The sequence below is a fragment of the Sinocyclocheilus rhinocerous genome, unplaced genomic scaffold (assembly GCF_001515625.1).
Source record: "Sinocyclocheilus rhinocerous isolate Xijiao unplaced genomic scaffold, SAMN03320098_v1.1 scaffold853, whole genome shotgun sequence".
In the NCBI taxonomy this organism is placed as follows: domain Eukaryota; kingdom Metazoa; phylum Chordata; class Actinopteri; order Cypriniformes; family Cyprinidae; genus Sinocyclocheilus; species Sinocyclocheilus rhinocerous.
Genome location: NW_015627738.1, coordinates 2361643 through 2379376, shown reverse-complemented (window position 1 = coordinate 2379376; position 17734 = coordinate 2361643). Strand labels below are relative to the sequence as shown.

Genomic DNA, 17734 nt, shown 5'->3' with positions numbered 1-17734 from the left:
ATGAGATCTTTTTAAAAAAAATTCTAATATATATATATATATATATATATAATATACATACATACATGTACATATATAGCCTATCAGAGGTTGCGTTAGACTTTAACAAGGGTCGTAAAAATTCCATCATAATCGTTTACCCGTCATTTTAATTTTCATATTTTAATTATAATAACACATTTAATTGCTTGTATTTTTGTTCATATTTTCATTTTTAATAATGAACCTACAGGATGAGGATATAGGCTTATGCATTTATTTATTTATGATGAGAACCGATGAACAGAGACTGTGCGTCCATTTTCATGTTCAACACCAAACCCCGCAGTGACAGCAGAGCCACTAAATACAACAAAACATGCTATGGCTGGTTAAAATAGGCTATGCTTTGTGTGTTGTTACTTTTGATATGAAACAAAGTCTCAGATTTCAAATTCTGTCCATTTTATTAGGAAATTCGAGCAATAAATACCGTTTTGGCACTCTTTAATGTGGCATGATAGATGGCTGTAGACACCTCAGATCAAGCGAAGCAGCAGCGCACGTGAACTGATCATCTCTTTCGCTGTACTAGTGTGTACTCACCTGCAGTGTTGGGGAAAGTTACTTTTAAAAGTAATGCATTACAATATTGCGTTACTCCCTAAAAAAGTAACTAATTACGTTACTTAGTTACTTTTTATGGAAAGTAATGCGTTATATTACTTTTGCGTTACTTTTTAAATATAAGCAGGGCTTGATTGTTTTTAATATAAGAAGTTCTATTTATAGCAAATATAAAAGCCCTTTCACACCAAAAAGTGTAATGAATAAACCTCAGGCTGAAGCAAAAGTAAATTCACGTCTGTACCGTAGAACGCAGGAGAAGAAACACTCTTCAGCAATAAAAAAAAACAATGAAGCACAATTGCTTATTAGTATGGTTGCACTGGATCATCAAAGGTCAGCAGCAAAGATATTGGTTAATAAAATGGGATTAGATACATTTGTGTTATTTAACATATTTAATTATTGCAGGTTTGCGTCATATTCTGAGTTTGCATTTCACTGTTTTAATTCATTTTGATGAATACTAAATCTGTGTGTTGTGAGTGGGATGAATTAATGCACATTCACATTTAGTCTGGAACTACAGTAACATCATGTTCACACAGCGCACACAACGCCTCTGTACTCCCGATTTCTCCCAATATGGGGACAGGAGACTTGTCCGTCAATAAATGGGAAAACAAAGTAACTGGCATTGCTTTTTTGAAAAAGTAACCCCGATATTTTCTTGTAAATTAAAAAAGTAATGCGTTACTTTACTAGTTACTTGAAAAAAGTAATCTGATTACGTAACTCGCATTACTTGTAATGAGTTACCCCCAACACTGTATTTAGAGCCACAAATAATCAATGTTTAACACATACAGTATTTATAAAAATATATTTTTATTATTAGTCTGCTGATGATAAAAATAAAATTCCTAAGCTAAATTTTGTCTCTCATTAACATTATATTTAAATGCGATTTAAATAATCCCATGGATCTTTTTTGAACCTAAATCCCACAACTATTCACTAGATGTCAGTCATGGTTTTCTTTCAGTGTTATTCAAGTATCACTGAGATACTATTATACTTTTTTATTAATTTTCTAAATTGCATTTTATTGTTATATTTTCAGTTTTTATTTTCATTTGAAAGTTTTGTTAATTTTGTTTTGTTCGTTTTTTTATTATATGTCTATATAGTTTGAATTAATTTTTATTTCAGTTTTAGTTAAACTAAATAAAAGTTCCGTTTTTTTTTTTTTTTTTTACAAATTTTATTTCAAGTAAAAAAAAGTTTTTTAAGATTTTAGCATACTATAAAAAGCCTGTTTCCTTCTGCAAAATAATTTCCTTAATAAGACTGTCAGATTCTCTCCTGATCACGGTGGCAGCGATGGCCGTCTACACCGGTTATGTGTTCATGCCTCAGCACATAATGGCCATATTACACTATTTTGAAGTGGTCCAGTGACGTCATCAGCCGAGACCTTCGGGATGCTCGCGACCTCCACCTGGTGGCCGGGAAAATGAACTGCTTTAGAACTGTTCACTACGATGTCTGTGATTTACTTCAAACGAGGACACTTGTGTATGTTGGAGACCAGCGTTGAGGAGTGTTATTAAGGCCTGGCTAATTATGTGTGAAGAGCACAGTGTGCGACTGCAAAAGCACATACTGCCCTTGCTAGAAATATATCATTTTATGACTTTTTTGTTTTTTAAATAATGCTTCTTGTTTAGTTTCATGACAGTGGTTTATTCAGATGATAAATATTTTTTTGATATAAATGTGTATATTTAATTGTATACATTTGTAAAGTTTTATAGAGATTTATTTTGGCTGACCTGAAATGATTTGGTTTGCCATAGTGGACTGATGAATTATTGATACTGTTTCTGTCACCACCGGAAATCTATTTTTATCAGACCCTTGTGAGTCATATAGTAAATAATTATCTGCGCTTATGTGATTGTTGATAATTCCGAGCTGGTTGCTCAGGTTGTAAACTGGAAAAAAAAACGAAAAAAAAAAAACGCTTAAACTCTTTCTTTAATTGTTTGATATGACTGAGGCATTTAATCAGCACATGCTCAGTAAAATTGTCTATTTTACTTTGTGTGAAAGTTTTTCATTTGAAAGTTTTGTTAATTTTGTTTTGTTCGTTTTTTTATTATATGTCTATATAGTTTGAATTAATTTTTATTTCAGTTTTAGTTAAACTAAATAAAAGTTCCGTTTTTTTTTTTTTTTTTTACAAATTTTATTTCAAGTAAAAAAAAGTTTTTTAAGATTTTAGCATACTATAAAAAGCCTGTTTCCTTCTGCAAAATAATTTCCTTAATAAGACTGTCAGATTCTCTCCTGATCACGGTGGCAGCGATGGCCGTCTACACCGGTTATGTGTTCATGCCTCAGCACATAATGGCCATATTACACTATTTTGAAGTGGTCCAGTGACGTCATCAGCCGAGACCTTCGGGATGCTCGCGACCTCCACCTGGTGGCCGGGAAAATGAACTGCTTTAGAACTGTTCACTACGATGTCTGTGATTTACTTCAAACGAGGACACTTGTGTATGTTGGAGACCAGCGTTGAGGAGTGTTATTAAGGCCTGGCTAATTATGTGTGAAGAGCACAGTGTGCGACTGAAAAAGCACATACTGCCCTTGCTAGAAATATATCATTTTATGACTTTTTTGTTTTTTAAATAATGCTTCTTGTTTAGTTTCATGACAGTGGTTTATTCAGATGATAAATATTTTTTTGATATAAATGTGTATATTTAATTGTATACATTTGTAAAGTTTTATAGAGATTTATTTTGGCTGACCTGAAATGATTTGGTTTGCCATAGTGGACTGATGAATTATTGATACTGTTTCTGTCACCACCGGAAATCTATTTTTATTAGACCCTTGTGAGTCATGCAGTAAATAATTACCTGCGCTTATGTGATTGTTGATAATTCAGAGCTGGTTGCTCAGGTTGTAAACTGGAGAAAAACAAACAAAAAAACCCGCTTAAACTCTTTCTTTAATTGTTTGATATGACTGAGGCATTTAATCAGCACACGCTCAGTAAAATTGTCTATTTTACTTTGTGTGAAAGTAAAACATATTTTGAGGTATGAAACTTTTTTTTTAATCTAAAGTTTTGATGCATTTGACTGTAAATGTGTATGTATTTCATCAGTAGGTAAAAATTAACATGAATAACAGATGCTATTATCTGGTCATTAGTTATGAAATAGAAACTGTATCCCTGAATTAAAAGATTAAATCTTGAAGATATTTAATATTTTGTTGCTATACATTATTAGCTGATCAACATGGTTGTGTAATAAAGATTTAATCCATTTCAAATGATAAATATATGTCCCCTTTGTGCTTTAAATATAATTCTGAACTAAAATATTTTAAGAAATAACTTACTGTATATATATATATATATATACACACACATACATACATACAGTGGGTATAGAAAAGAATCACCACCTTTAAAATAATCACATTTTGTTGCTTTGCAGCCTGAAATGAACACAGTTTTTGTTTTATCCAGCTGTATTTACTGCAACTTATATATAATATCCAAATGAAAGATATAACACCAACATGTCAGAAAAAAATAAAATAAATAAAAACAATCACTGAGTTGGAAAAAGGAGCACCCCCTTGTGTCAGTATTTTGTTGAACCACCTTTTGCTTTAATTACAGCCTTTAGTCTGTTGTGGTTTGTCAAAGCTCTTTTCATGCTGAGCTAATCAAAATGTAATACAGTAATATGGTTACTGTAACTTCAAAATTAAAACAGAAACTATAGAAATAAAATCCAATCTAAAATATTAATAAAACTAAAATTGTATGTCATTGATACTACAATAACTGAAAGGAAACAATGACTGATAACTGGTATACTGAAGTGTTACATGGGGCAATTTAACACTATTGATTAAATTAATATTAAATATTAATACATGACTGATAACTAGTATACTGACATGTTACTGGGGCCATTTTAACACGATTAATTAAATTAATATTAAATATTAATATAAAAAATCTCAAATTTTTTTGTCAAGGACTACTGGCACATAAAAATTTCACTGTAAAAAATGTTATATGTTATCTACTTAAATTATGGTAACAATATTACACTTAATATTTTTGAGTAGTTTTTAAGGCTTGATTATTTAATGGATTCTGCCTGAATAAATCATGTAAAATCTCCTAAATTATTTAATCTGTGACACAATGTATTTAATATTATTAGTGAAATGGGCTCATTTATTTTAAGTTGATTTTCAAAAGTCTGTGATTTTGAGTAAGGTCTGTTGGTATTTAACTAGGACTAGTTATTTTGTACAATTAAAAGACTGTATACAACGAGACAGCGAAAAAACTTTACTGCACTAGCATTTGCAAAGCTACTGCTCATTGAACAAAGCATCATGCCTCATAATGGTAGTACATGCAGTTATCCATAACCATAAGCTCTACTGCACAATGGTAACCATAGAAACCTCAACATAAGCCTTTCCTTAAAAAAATGTTTTCAGTTTAATTAGTTCCTCAATTCAAGCCTCAAAACTGCTTAAGTTTTATTGAAAAAAAGTAGGAAAACATATCTCTTAGATTTATTAGTGAAAAGTTCTCAATATTTTCTATATAAAACTGAACCGCAATTTCTTTAATAAAATACACATACTATTTTTAATTATCACCTTAATTTTTTAAATGAAAATTAAAGACCCATGATTAATTTTTTACCAAAAGATGGCTGTTAGAGTTGTAATAATAAAAAAAATTATAATAATCCTGTTCTCTTCCACTTGCTAAATGTATGCAATACATGTGTGCCATAAATATTTAAAATATATTTGTTAAGAGCTGGGACAACATGAGCATATGTTATTACATGTGCATGACTACGTGTCTCAGCACGTATACAAACCACATTTCAATATGATATTTATCAGTTGTTTACAGTGATTATCTGGGTTAAAACATTTAGTTCACCTACAATACACATTACAGTATGTTTCTGTGAAATACTTTGTTTTCTTCACCAAGTTGATCTATAAATATTGATCTTTGCCAAACAGGTGGAACTGTGGATGAATGAATGATATGGATGAATCGGTTTAGTTTACAGTCAGCTTTGACAGATAAGCATCCAATGATATCATGCCCAGCTCTCAGATTCATATCATTGGCATGAGCTCAAAATGAAAATAGCAGCATTTTTACACTTTAAACTACAGGATGAGGGTGTTCTCACGTACGCCATCACGGGTTGTCTGGAGTTTGAACTCTGCACAGCAATGTCCTGTCAGAGTTGCAATTCTAAGAAGAAGCAATTGGGCAAGGCAGCATTTCAGCTGTTTAACTGTTGATACACATTCAGTTCAATTTATATGGCACTTTCAACTCTTAAAGGAATAGTTCACCCAAAAAAAAGAACATTTACTCACCCTCAGGCCATAAATTTAGAGAAATTTACCATTTCATCACTTGCTCACCAATGGATCCTCTGTAGTGAATGGGTGCCGTCAGAATGAGAGTCCAAACTGCTGGACAATTAAAAAAAAATAAAAACAATTAACGTCTTGTGAAGTGAAAAGCTGCATGTTTGTAAGAAACAAATCCATCAAGACATTTTAACTTCAAACCACTGCTTCCGTCTAAAATCAGGAGGGAAACATGCACAGATCCAGCACTGTTTACAAGCAAAAACAGTTCAAAACTTTTCTAAAAAAAAAAATATGTTGGTGGATTTTGATGTGAGAGTGACAGGTTTACAGATAAAATGCCTTGATAAATTTATTACAAACACACAGCTTTTCACTTCACAAGACGTTAATTGATGGACTGCAGTCGTGTGGATTACATGTGGACTTTTTATCAGCTGTTTGGACTCTCATTCTGACGGCACCCATTCACTGCAGAGGATCTGTGGATGAGTAAGGTATGTAATTCAAAATTTCTCCAAATCTGTTCCGATGAAGAAACAAATTCATCTACATCTTGGATGGCCTGAGAGTACATGTTTAGTAAATTTTCTTTTTTTTGGGTGACCTATTCCTTTAAAGATAAACACAAATCAGGAAAGACATTGACTACGTTTACATGGACATCAGTATTCATCTAATTATTTACCTTATTCTAAATAAGCCAATATTATGATTATGGTGTTTACATTAGTTGCTTTTAGAATATTCCTTTCATGTTCCCGTTTTACATGTTATAGTACATAATTCGATTACACGTCATTTCGTCCCCACGTGACGCCATCCGACGTCCCCTCCGGAATTTCACGTATAAACATATAGTTCGTCTTCGCAATGATGCCATGTACAGTTTTGGATGTTTCATTTTTAATTTTATGAAAGCTTCAAGTGCAGTTAATTATTTGTACATGCATACAGACGACGGCAGGTGTTGAAGCTCTTTTATTTGCCATCAATCAAAAATATCTGTTTACATGGTAGATTCTTAATCGGAATATTGTCTTCATCGTATTAAAATCAGAGTATTGTTGTCCATGTAAACGTGCTAGTGTTATTCTGACCCAAACAAAAATCAGGTGCAGGCTTGACTGCATGCATTACAGGTGCATCTCAATAAATTCGTGGAAAAGTTCATTTATTTCAGTAATTCAACTCAAATTGTTGGAGTATTCTAATTTGTTGAGATAGTGAGTTGGTGGGTTTTTGTTAAATGTGAGCCAAAATCATCACAATTAAAAGAACCAAAGACTTAAACTACTTCAGTCTGTGTGCATTGAATTTATTTAATACACGAGTTTCACAATTTGAGTTGAATTACTGAAATAAATGAACTTTTCCACGACATTCTAATTTATTGAGATGCACCTGTATCTTAAATACAAAACAGTTGTAAAAGCATTTCATGCACATTACCCATGGAAAATCTGAGGTGAACTGATGCATGTTGTAACATCTGAATTTACATCACAACATCATATCATATTCCATTGTGCAACATGTGAGTTCCCTCTGACCTTTCTGTCTGTAGAAACCAAAGCAAACAGATAGCTGTCATTTGGGTCAGTACAAACAGTCATGTCTGTGATATGGCTTTAATTATTTCCATGCTATTTTTAGCAAATCAACATGCATTCTGTGGTGTTGCAAGCCATTTTAGAGCCACGTCACATTTAACCCCTTGTGCATGGCACAGTGAGATCTAGAGAAAAAGAATGATTAACATAACTGTAATAGGAAGTGAAAATAGACTTCCAGTTAACATACAAATATGATTAAACACAGTTGAGATTTGATGATAAGCTAACTAACTGGGTTGTGTGTATTTGAAGGTGAATGACTGGCAAAGCTTCTGAGAAAAATCAGAATTTTTTCACTTTTAAAACAAGTTATGATAAAAAAAAGAAGACGACATATTTAAGATGCTGCATTATTTCTAGGTTAAAAAATGTGTTGCTCATCTTGGTATAAACGAACTTTGTACAGAAGGTCAGATTTTCTTAATCTTTAATAATAATAAAAATACATTATTATTAGTAGTATTATTATTAATTAATTATTATTATTATAACTATTTTTAATGGCTCAGTGACACTTACTGACACGTTAGCATTACATGAATGACTAATGCTGACAAGTAGCTATTAGAAATAACAAGAAAAATCAGATTTGTAAAATTTAAATATGGAAATATTTTTTTGCTTGTTTGTTTTGAACTTTTAAGTTATGATACAAAACAAATAAATAAACTGCACTTTTTCTAGGTTTTAAAAATGTGTCACATGATCATGTGAACATTGTAAAAATGGTCAGATTATTATTGTTATTATTATTATGTAAAAACAACACAAACAACAGCAACATAAATAAAGTATTATTATTACAACAGCATTTTAATGGCTCAGTGACACTTACTGATATTTATGCATTACATGAGTGTTATTGTTTTTGACATTCACATTATGCTTTTCCTTCAAGGACATACGTAATTATCTTTCATCAGTGAACATCTGTAAATGCATTTTATGATTTCTTTCTTTTTTTAAGTTAATATTTAAAACATAGTTAAGCCATGATTAGGCTAAAGAAGAAATATTTAAGATTCTACACTATTTCTAGGTAAAAAAAAATGAAGGCAAATCAAATTTGTGCATATGGTCAGATTTTCCTAATAATAATAATATACATTTTTATTAATTAATTACTATTATAACAGCATTTTTAATTGGCTCAATGACACATGACTATGCATCATGACAAGGAGTTATGACTGTTATTGACATTGATGCTTTTCTCTCCAGGACATATAAGAAGTAATTATCCTTTGACACATGTGATGGTGTTCACGTACTCAGACTCTCCTCTTTCATCTGATATCAAGTGCGCGCTCGGCACTTCTGCTGCACTCGACTCGATGGCAGAATATCAAGGAAATCTGGCCGCTGAACAGACCTCTGAAGACCAAACCATCAGAAATGATGCACCGCACAGGTGTCCAGATGAAACTATGGATGCATGGAGCTGCCCAGAGAGCTCAGGAAGCCCCGCAGTAACCGGGCAAAATCTAAAGAACACAAACGACTAAACAAACACAAACTAGTCTTGCAATACGTAGTCCCGTGCATGAACTCCATACGGTTTGTGTATAGTTGATCATTTTCTAGGGGACAGAATCGGAGAGCGCATTGTGCAGGAGGTGAGGCGCATTCATCAGAGTGGCAACATGCAGGATTGACAGTTAGTGAGCCAAAAACTAAACAAAAGCAAAGCTATTCGAGGGGACAAGATTGCATGGGTCGATGGCACCGAAAGCGGCTGCCAAAACATTGGCTATCTGCTGACCCTAATGGACAAGCTCATCACGTGCGCAGACGGCAAACTGGACAAGTTCAAAATCAGAGGAAGACAGTGAGTGTTGCTCATGCACTTTACCTCATTGAGCTGCTCCTAAAGTTTCCTAAGCATCCAAACATGTAGAGCTTAAAACAATCTGTATGCTTAATTAATAGGCCTATATGATGCATGCAGTTGCACAAGCAATTCGTCGTAAAAAAAAAAAAACAGTTCTAAAAGTGTTGCAATGCAAAGTTTTGAAGATGACCATAAAAGATGCACGTGTAACCTGTTTGTATTTGTAAGTCTATAAAAAAGCATTAAGAGCTCCTTTACTTAAGTATACTTACTAAAATAAACTTGAAGTATACTACTTTTTGGTAAGGAGAAGAGCTGTGTTTTACACTTCTTGAAGTGAAGCGTAAATGCGGCTCTTCGGATCCTCAATGGCGGTGGCATGACTATAATATGAGCTCATAGATGTCACGTACAATGTCACATACTCTAATTACAAGACACGTTCATTGAGATAAAAGCATTGGTGATCTCATTTACATTATTTTAATATTTTTCCTTCATCATGAATTGTTTGGCATGTGAAGCATGCATGAGACCAGTCTCGCATCTCTTGCTGTGATCTGACCCGGCTGGGCATTACGGACTGTAAATCGGCACAGTTGGGTTGAACTCGTAGAAATACAACACGACGGTAGAATGGTAGAATGGCATGAATGCAGGAATCCGTTGTCTTAAATGGGCGGGGCTTACCGACCTGGAGGATGTCACGTAGGCTACGAAATATAGGAGCAAAAATGCATTAAAAAAAATAAAAAAAATAATAAAATTTGCAGAGTAAACACATAAATAAATTAATGATTAAATGCATCATATGTATTTTAATTTTCAATTTAAAGTTAACATTTTGTCAATATACTTGATTTTTTAAAAAATAATTTGTTTCTTATAATCATGTATTAAATATAAAAAGTACAAATATTTGTTAAATAATTGTTTTTATTTGCATTTACATGTTTAAAAAGCGACTTACAATAGACGAACATTAGCAATTCATCACAGAGCCAAACAATATTTTTTTTGTTTCTATAATTGTTATATTATTTTAGTTTCTATTTACATTACATTTTAAAAAAGTGACTTAGCCTATAAAAGACAAACATTAGTAATTCGTCACAGAACCAAACAATATTTGTTTCTATAACGTTTACTCTTTTATTTGTAATTAATTTTAATTATTTTACTTAATTTATTTACATTTACATTTTTAAAAAATGACGTACAAAAGACGAACATTAGTAACTCGTCACAGAGCCAAACAATATTCGTTTATATATAGAAACAATATAGAAACAAATACAAACATGATTTGTTTCTATTTTATTTAATATATATATATATATTTATTTATTTACATTTACATTTTTTTTAAAAGCGACTTACAATAGACGAATATTAGCAATTCGTCACAGAACCAAACAATATTTGTTTCTATTTTATTTTTTTATTAACATATATTTTTATTTACATTAAAAAAATTTTTTTTTTCAAAAAGCGGCAAAAACAATTCATCACAGAGCAAACATTTCAAGGGTCACTTTACCCTTATTGGTTTATCAAAGAATGCGTAATATTAACACCTCACCATGTAGGCTATTTCCATTTCAATGGATAAAGTATCTCAGTGTCACTATTCATATGTAAATGATTTTTCAGACCACTTCTGAAGTAGCACGTAGGCGGCGATATCACGTGATAGGAACCCGTTCTTTTTCTCAGCGTTGTTCAGGATGGCTCAATCATAGTCGTTGATAATTTAAACATTTCATAGCGATTTCAGAGGACAGTTGCCATTTGTTTGTAAGGTTCCAATCAAAAATAATTTACTTTAAAGTATACAAGTGTCTCCAGTAAGACAAAAAATATCCTGCGATTTGAACCCGGCTGAATGGAGGATTCGGTTTTCTGAGCCGCCAAGCGCCCCCTATAGAAAGATGACTTATGGGTTACAGTAAACATGCATTGTCCAGCCCTTAATTGTTGAACGTACACGCACTGAATGGGGGTTTCACATGAATATCCGCCCACTGAAGCGCGACACACATTCTGCACGTTCCACACTCGCCGCAGGTGCGCTGCGCTCGGATCCTCTGGCGCTCATGGACCCTCACACAGAGCGATTATAAAGCCCACCTGCAGCCCCCGTCTGCTGCCTGTGGCATTCTTTACCCGTCTCTTGAGGGACGATCCCGTGGCATTAGATATTAGGCTACTTTGGAAAAACTTTCGTTAATTTGAACGCAACGAGCTCAAGACAAAATGCCATTTCTTCAGCACGCACTGGACTCGCAGTTGGAGAGTTTGGCTTTAGAGCAAGTGGTTCCGGCTCTGTTGGACCGAGGCTTTTTTTACGTGGATCATTTTCTGGGGGACATCGCGGGCCACATGGTTCTGGGTCAGGTCAAACGCATGCATTCCTGTGGGCTTCTCAACGACGGTCAGCTGGCCAGAAGAAGCCATGGAGTTTGCAGGAGAAGCATCAGAGGAGATCAAATCACATGGGTTAACGGGACCGAGATTGGCACGGAGGCTGTCAATTTCTTATTAACACTCATAGACAAACTTATTTCTCTGTGTGTGGGTCGACTGGGCAAAAGTATTCGTGCAAGGTCAAAGGTAAGCTTTATTGCACTTCGAAGTGCTAAGAATGTATCGAATGAGTCACGTAGCCTAATTAATTGATGAAACGTTTTTATAGTAGCCTAACTTTAATTAATAACACTAACAACTTGATACAATTCTCATCAGATCATAAATGTATTTTCAGTTAGAAGTGTTATGAAACTTTGATTCATATTTCATATTTACTTATGAAAATATATCAAGCATTAAAATCTTTGCTAACGACTTATTTAATTTAATAATAATAGTATTACAGTTATATATATATACACACATACACTGCTGTTCAAAAGTTTGGGATCTTCTTAACAATTTAACAAATCCTTGTTGAATAAAAGTTTTAATTTCTTTCAAAAAAAGAAAGAATAAAAATTTACTGACCCTAAACTTTTGAACTGTAGTGTATATTGTTAGAAAATATTTCTATTTTAAATAAATGCTCTTCTTTTTAACTTTTTATTCCTCAAGAATCCTGAAAAAAAGTATCACAGGTTCCAAAAAAAATATTAAACATTTTCCAGCACTGATAATAAATCAGTATTAGAATGATTTCTGAAGATCATGTGACACTGAAGACTGGAGTAATGATGCTGAAAATTCAGCTTTGCATCACAGGAATAAATTAGATTTGAATGTATATTAAAATAGAAAAACATTATTTTACATCATAATAATATTTCACAATATGACTTTTTTTCCTGCATTTTTCATCAAATAAATACAGCCTTGATGAGCATAAGGAAATCCTGTAAAAAACATAAAAAATCGTTCTGATCTCATATATGCATGCTACAGTTCAAAGGTTTGGGGTCAGTAAGGTTTTAAAAAAAAATTACATTTGAAATGAACTGTTTTCTATTTGAATATATTTTAAAACATGATTTATTTCTGTGATGCAAAGCTGAATTTTCAGCAGCTATTACTGCGTCTTCAGTGTCACATGATCCTTCAGAAATCATTCTAATATGCTAAGTTGTTGCTTAAGAAACATTATGATCAATGTTAAAAAGTTGTGCTGCTTTTTTTCTGTGTAAACCGTAATATTTTTTTTTCAAGATTCTTTTAAAAGTTTAAAAGAACAGCATTTACTTGAAATAGAAATCTTTTGTAAGATTATAAATGTCTTTACTTGAACTTTCAATCAGTTTAAAGCATCCTTGCTAAATAAAATGATAAAACTCTTAAAAATCTTACTGACCCAAACGTTTTGAAACGGTAGTGTATAGCCTACACAAGTGTACATGATGAACATTACATTACAACTTGTTGATTATTTTATGTGTTTTTTAATGATTTCAGAGTACTTTATTTGTTCATCTGGGTGAATACAGGTTCTCACTCCATTAAGCATTAGTTTCTGTCTTTGTTTGGCTCTTTGTTTAGAGCAGTTACAGTAGAGTGATTCGGCACACAGTCTTTACTGTGCCTGGTGATGAATGGCAGAGATAGGCTTTCAGTTTCTGCTGTTGCGAACACTACGTGACTCCTCTCACTGCACTGCTGTACTCTGGGTTACAGGAGGCCCTTAGTGAAGAAACAGGATGTTCAAGAGCCACTTGCGGACACAAGTGTTTTACTTGCTTTAAAAAGTCAAGAAACTGGCTATTTTCTAGTTTTGTTTGTCTCGCTTTTCTCTTATTTTGTAGTCTACTGAATGAAAGTAAAACATGCGATTTTTCATAAAGAGGCAATATTCTGTTTTAAACTAATTGTTTTTTAATGAGTCAGCAGGTAGCAGTTAAGTTTTCACAAAAGAGATGAGTTTTTAGTTGTTTTATAAACATTGTCAAGGATTCAGATAGCCGAATATAAGCAAATACATTGAATATTCTTTTAATATAAGCTCAAATATTCTTTGTTGCTCTAAAACACTTTTTTTTGTCTGTCATCTGTTCCAAAACCTTACTGACGTCATAATCCCTATTAACAAAATGACAGCCTTGATAGTAAAAAAATAAAAAAGGAAAAATAAGCACTTCAGAATAAAATGCATTAAACAGGGTTTAATAAATTTATTGTTTTAGTGCAATTATTATTCTTATAAAGAGTATTAACATTTCTTAAATCAGTGTTTTGAAATGGTTAAGTGTGCTGAATCAGAGCTCTGGATTGTGTACGCTATGCTGGTTGGCCGTCGCAGCTGAAGTCTGTGTGGTGCTGTAGACTCACGCTCAACACGTAGCACTGTCATTAAACCCTCAGCGCACTGGCTGCTGGCCAAGCTTGCTCTCTTTAGCCACGCATGTACACACACACTCACGCACGCACACACTTCCTCCTGCATGTTTACACTGCGCTATGACGGCAAACTTGCGTATGTACTCTTGTTGTGGGAACGTGATCATGATAAAGACTCGTCTGCAGAAATGTAAACATGGGCACCGGTGACTGTTACCCCCACTATGTGAGGGTTGGGAGGGGTTAACCGGGATCTGCTGAGAAGAGAAATAAAGTGCTTTGTTTTGAACATTATAATAGTATTTTGTAATAGTAGATCTGAGATTTTGTATTAATAATCATACCAAGATGGAGCCGATGCTTTAGGCCTACTTTAAAGGTGACATATCATGAAAATCGGTTTTAAGTGCTATAACCGGGTCCCCGGCGCATCTACCAACCCAGGAAACGTGAAAAAGATTAACCCAGTAACTTTGTTTTGGTACGCCTTTTTCTGCAAGAGTCTGAAAAACCAAGCGCATCATATTTCGCTCCCTTTGTGACGTGGCAAAGGGATCTTATTATAATATCACTCGCGTTGACGGTGCTGCCATTCTGTTTTCGCAAGCTACAACGGCATACCAGTTCTAATGCCATGGCTAAAGTTCGAGCAAAGCATGCGAACTGTTCTATCGTTAGCTGCACAGACGAGCACAGACCACTATTTAGAGTCCCAGCCTCAGAGGAGAAAAGAGAGCAGTGGATTTATTTATTTACCGTATATGTTTTATTAACTACTGAAACAAAACTTTAGAAACCATTTCAGGTTTAAAGTAAACTTTATTTTTAGACAAACATTTGAAATTAGAGGAACTTTTTCAGTTCTGCGTAAAATGTCTTGGCACTAAAACAAATTAGATTAGAAATATATTAATTTGATGATAGTAAAGCTGTGAGCAGAATGTCCATATAGACAATTAGATTTGTCATAACATTTACAAATGACTCTTTTAAGCGCACTTTGTTGTTGTGTAGTCTGGTAGAACACTTTTTTGTAACTTTTGTAAACTTTACAAACTTAAAGGGTTAGTTCGAAGTCATATACACCTAGGATGCCTCGGGGGTGAGTAAAACGCAGCCTAATTTTAATTTTGAGGTGAACTAACCCTTTAATTCTTGTTACTTGTTCAAGAGGAGAAATGCCTTAAGAAATTTCTCTTGTCAATAATTTGTAGCAAGACTTAGAGTATAAACTTATAAGTATGACATATATATTTTTTTAAATGACAATCAATCATTATGTTTACCTGGAAATAGGCTTTTCTGGGATACGATGTAAAGTAAACTATCTATCAAGCTTAGTTTCACGTGTCTTCTTTTTCAGGCGATGGTGGCTTGTTATCCAGGAAATGGAGCAGGATATGTGAAACATGTAGATAACCCTAATGCAGACGGCCGCTGCGTCACCTGTATTTACTATCTGAATAAAAACTGGAATGCCAAGGTAGACTTTTCAGTAGTTTATTTCAAATGTCATTTCCAAAATATTTATTGCTCACTGTTAATTAATCAAATGTCACTGTATGTTTTTAGGAGCATGGCGGATTGCTAAGGATATTTCCTGAAGGAAAACCTTACGTAGCCGACATCGAGCCTTTGTTTGATCGACTTCTGATTTTCTGGTCAGATCGTAGAAACCCTCATGAAGTTCAACCGTCGTATGCTACAAGGTTAGTATTAGCTTTCATGTTATAGAACTATATGTCAATATGATTTCATGGCATCTTTGCTAAAGTGTGTTTTGTGCCACAGGTATGCAATCACTGTGTGGTACTTTGATTCAGAGGAAAGAGCTGAAGCAAAAAGAAAATTTAGAGATCTGACAGGTTGGTTCAGCCAAAATCATCAGTATCAGTGTGTTTTTTTTTTTAAGTCTAATTCTAAATATCTAATTGTTTATACCTTTATATTTCAGCCAACTCACAGGAGGGTTCATCATCTTAACAGAAATACACTGGCCTGTCACCTCAGAGAGGATTTCTTTTGTCTACCGTCTTATTTCTTAGCTTTTTTTTTTTCTATTTTTACATTGCTTGTTGCACTAATGGTACCTCTCCCCCCACTTTGTATTTGTGATTTACTACGTTTGAATCCGGTTCTTCAAATAAGTGAAGAGTCGTTTGAGTAACCCGCTGCTAATGTAAAGACAATTTTGTGAAAAATGTGAGAATATTAATACTGATTAATGGATTATTAGATGTTTATTATAATTAGTCTTTTAAACAAACTTTTCAGAGCTATATTGTCTAGATGTGTTAAAAGAAAATGAAAAAGGAATAGATAAGAAGCATGCATATATATATATAAAACACTAGTTATTGTTTGTTTCAGAAATATGTCAACAAGCATTATAAATATTTTCTTTTATATGCTGTTATTTGCTGTTTTGGCACATATTTTATCGTTCTTTGTTAAATGAACACTTCATTAGAAAGGAAATTTGAAACTTGTCAGTGGACTTGAAGTTGTGTATATATAGAGGCTTTATTATTTTTGAACGGCAGTTTGATGTTGAATGGAGACTCTTTCAAATAGAGATGTTTATAAAAGACATTCTGTACTGTGTTCACAAACCTTTAAAAAGCACTTGGTCAGATGATATTGCTTTATTTGTTCAGTCCTTGTGTGGGTTAGTGTTTAATGAGAGAATTGAATCCGCTTGCATGCAGGTCAGCAATGCTGCTCAACCACACCCTCGGATCAATATTATTTGACAGTTGTTTCATAACATTTTGAGCTTCATAAAATGTTTCTTTAACAAAAGTTGTTCTGGAAAAAAATCTTGAAACGTGTGAACAGGTTGGTTCATGTACTGTACACAAATTGAGATTTACAACGATTTGAAATGGCCAATTAAACAATGTGTTAAAATGTTTTCAATTGTCCCATTGTTTATATTACATTGTTGCTTTTTTCAGTAATAAAGTTTTTCCTTTGGCCTTAATTTACCACTAGGTGTCGCTGTGTCCCCATTGTGCTGTTTTATTTAGCGTAGATGTGTAGGCTACTATTGATATTTACCAGCCATTTTATCAAATTTTTATTTATCACGTAAACGCATACAGATAAAATAACTAAATACACAGTTTCTTTTTGGGTCTAAATGTTTATAGTTTTTTTTTGCTCTATCCTTAATGGTTATCTTTTTTTTATTAAAAAAAAGATGAAAATATACAAACACTTTCAGGAAAACATTAAGAAGCATTAAAAAAAATCAACGAAGGGAGAAATCATCATCCTTAATGGTTATCTCTATCTCGCGCATAACAGACGGTGACGTATAATACGTATAAAGCTCCGCCCTTTTCCACAATTGGCGCCGAAAGACAGTTAATTAGCCAAACATCACTCACAAAAGTGATTTAGCGACAACGCTGTAATAAAACTGTCCTCCATTACTGTGAACTGTGTGGAAACATGAAGGAGCATCTCACTATAAGAG

The 17734-nt window shown here is 33.3% G+C and overlaps 1 protein-coding gene and 1 long non-coding RNA gene across 2 annotated transcripts; one reads left to right on the top strand and one right to left on the bottom strand.

Annotated features, from left to right (window-relative positions):
- Positions 1–3694: 3694 nt before the first annotated feature.
- Positions 3695–13177, bottom strand: LOC107733852 (uncharacterized). Its single transcript, XR_001639031.1, has 3 exons — positions 13165–13177; positions 8654–8660; positions 3695–3791 (listed from the first exon to the last, which is right to left on the bottom strand). It is a non-coding gene; the product is annotated as an uncharacterized LOC107733852 (long non-coding RNA).
- LOC107733839 (egl nine homolog 3-like) lies at positions 11473–16578 on the top strand. The gene is made up of 5 exons (XM_016545646.1): positions 11473–12069; positions 15617–15736; positions 15826–15962; positions 16045–16118; positions 16208–16578. The coding sequence occupies exons 1-5, from the start codon at positions 11713–11715 to the stop codon at positions 16234–16236; spliced, it is 717 nt and encodes a 238-aa protein (XP_016401132.1). The 5' UTR covers positions 11473–11712; the 3' UTR covers positions 16237–16578.
- The last annotated feature ends 1156 nt before the right edge of the window (positions 16579–17734 follow it).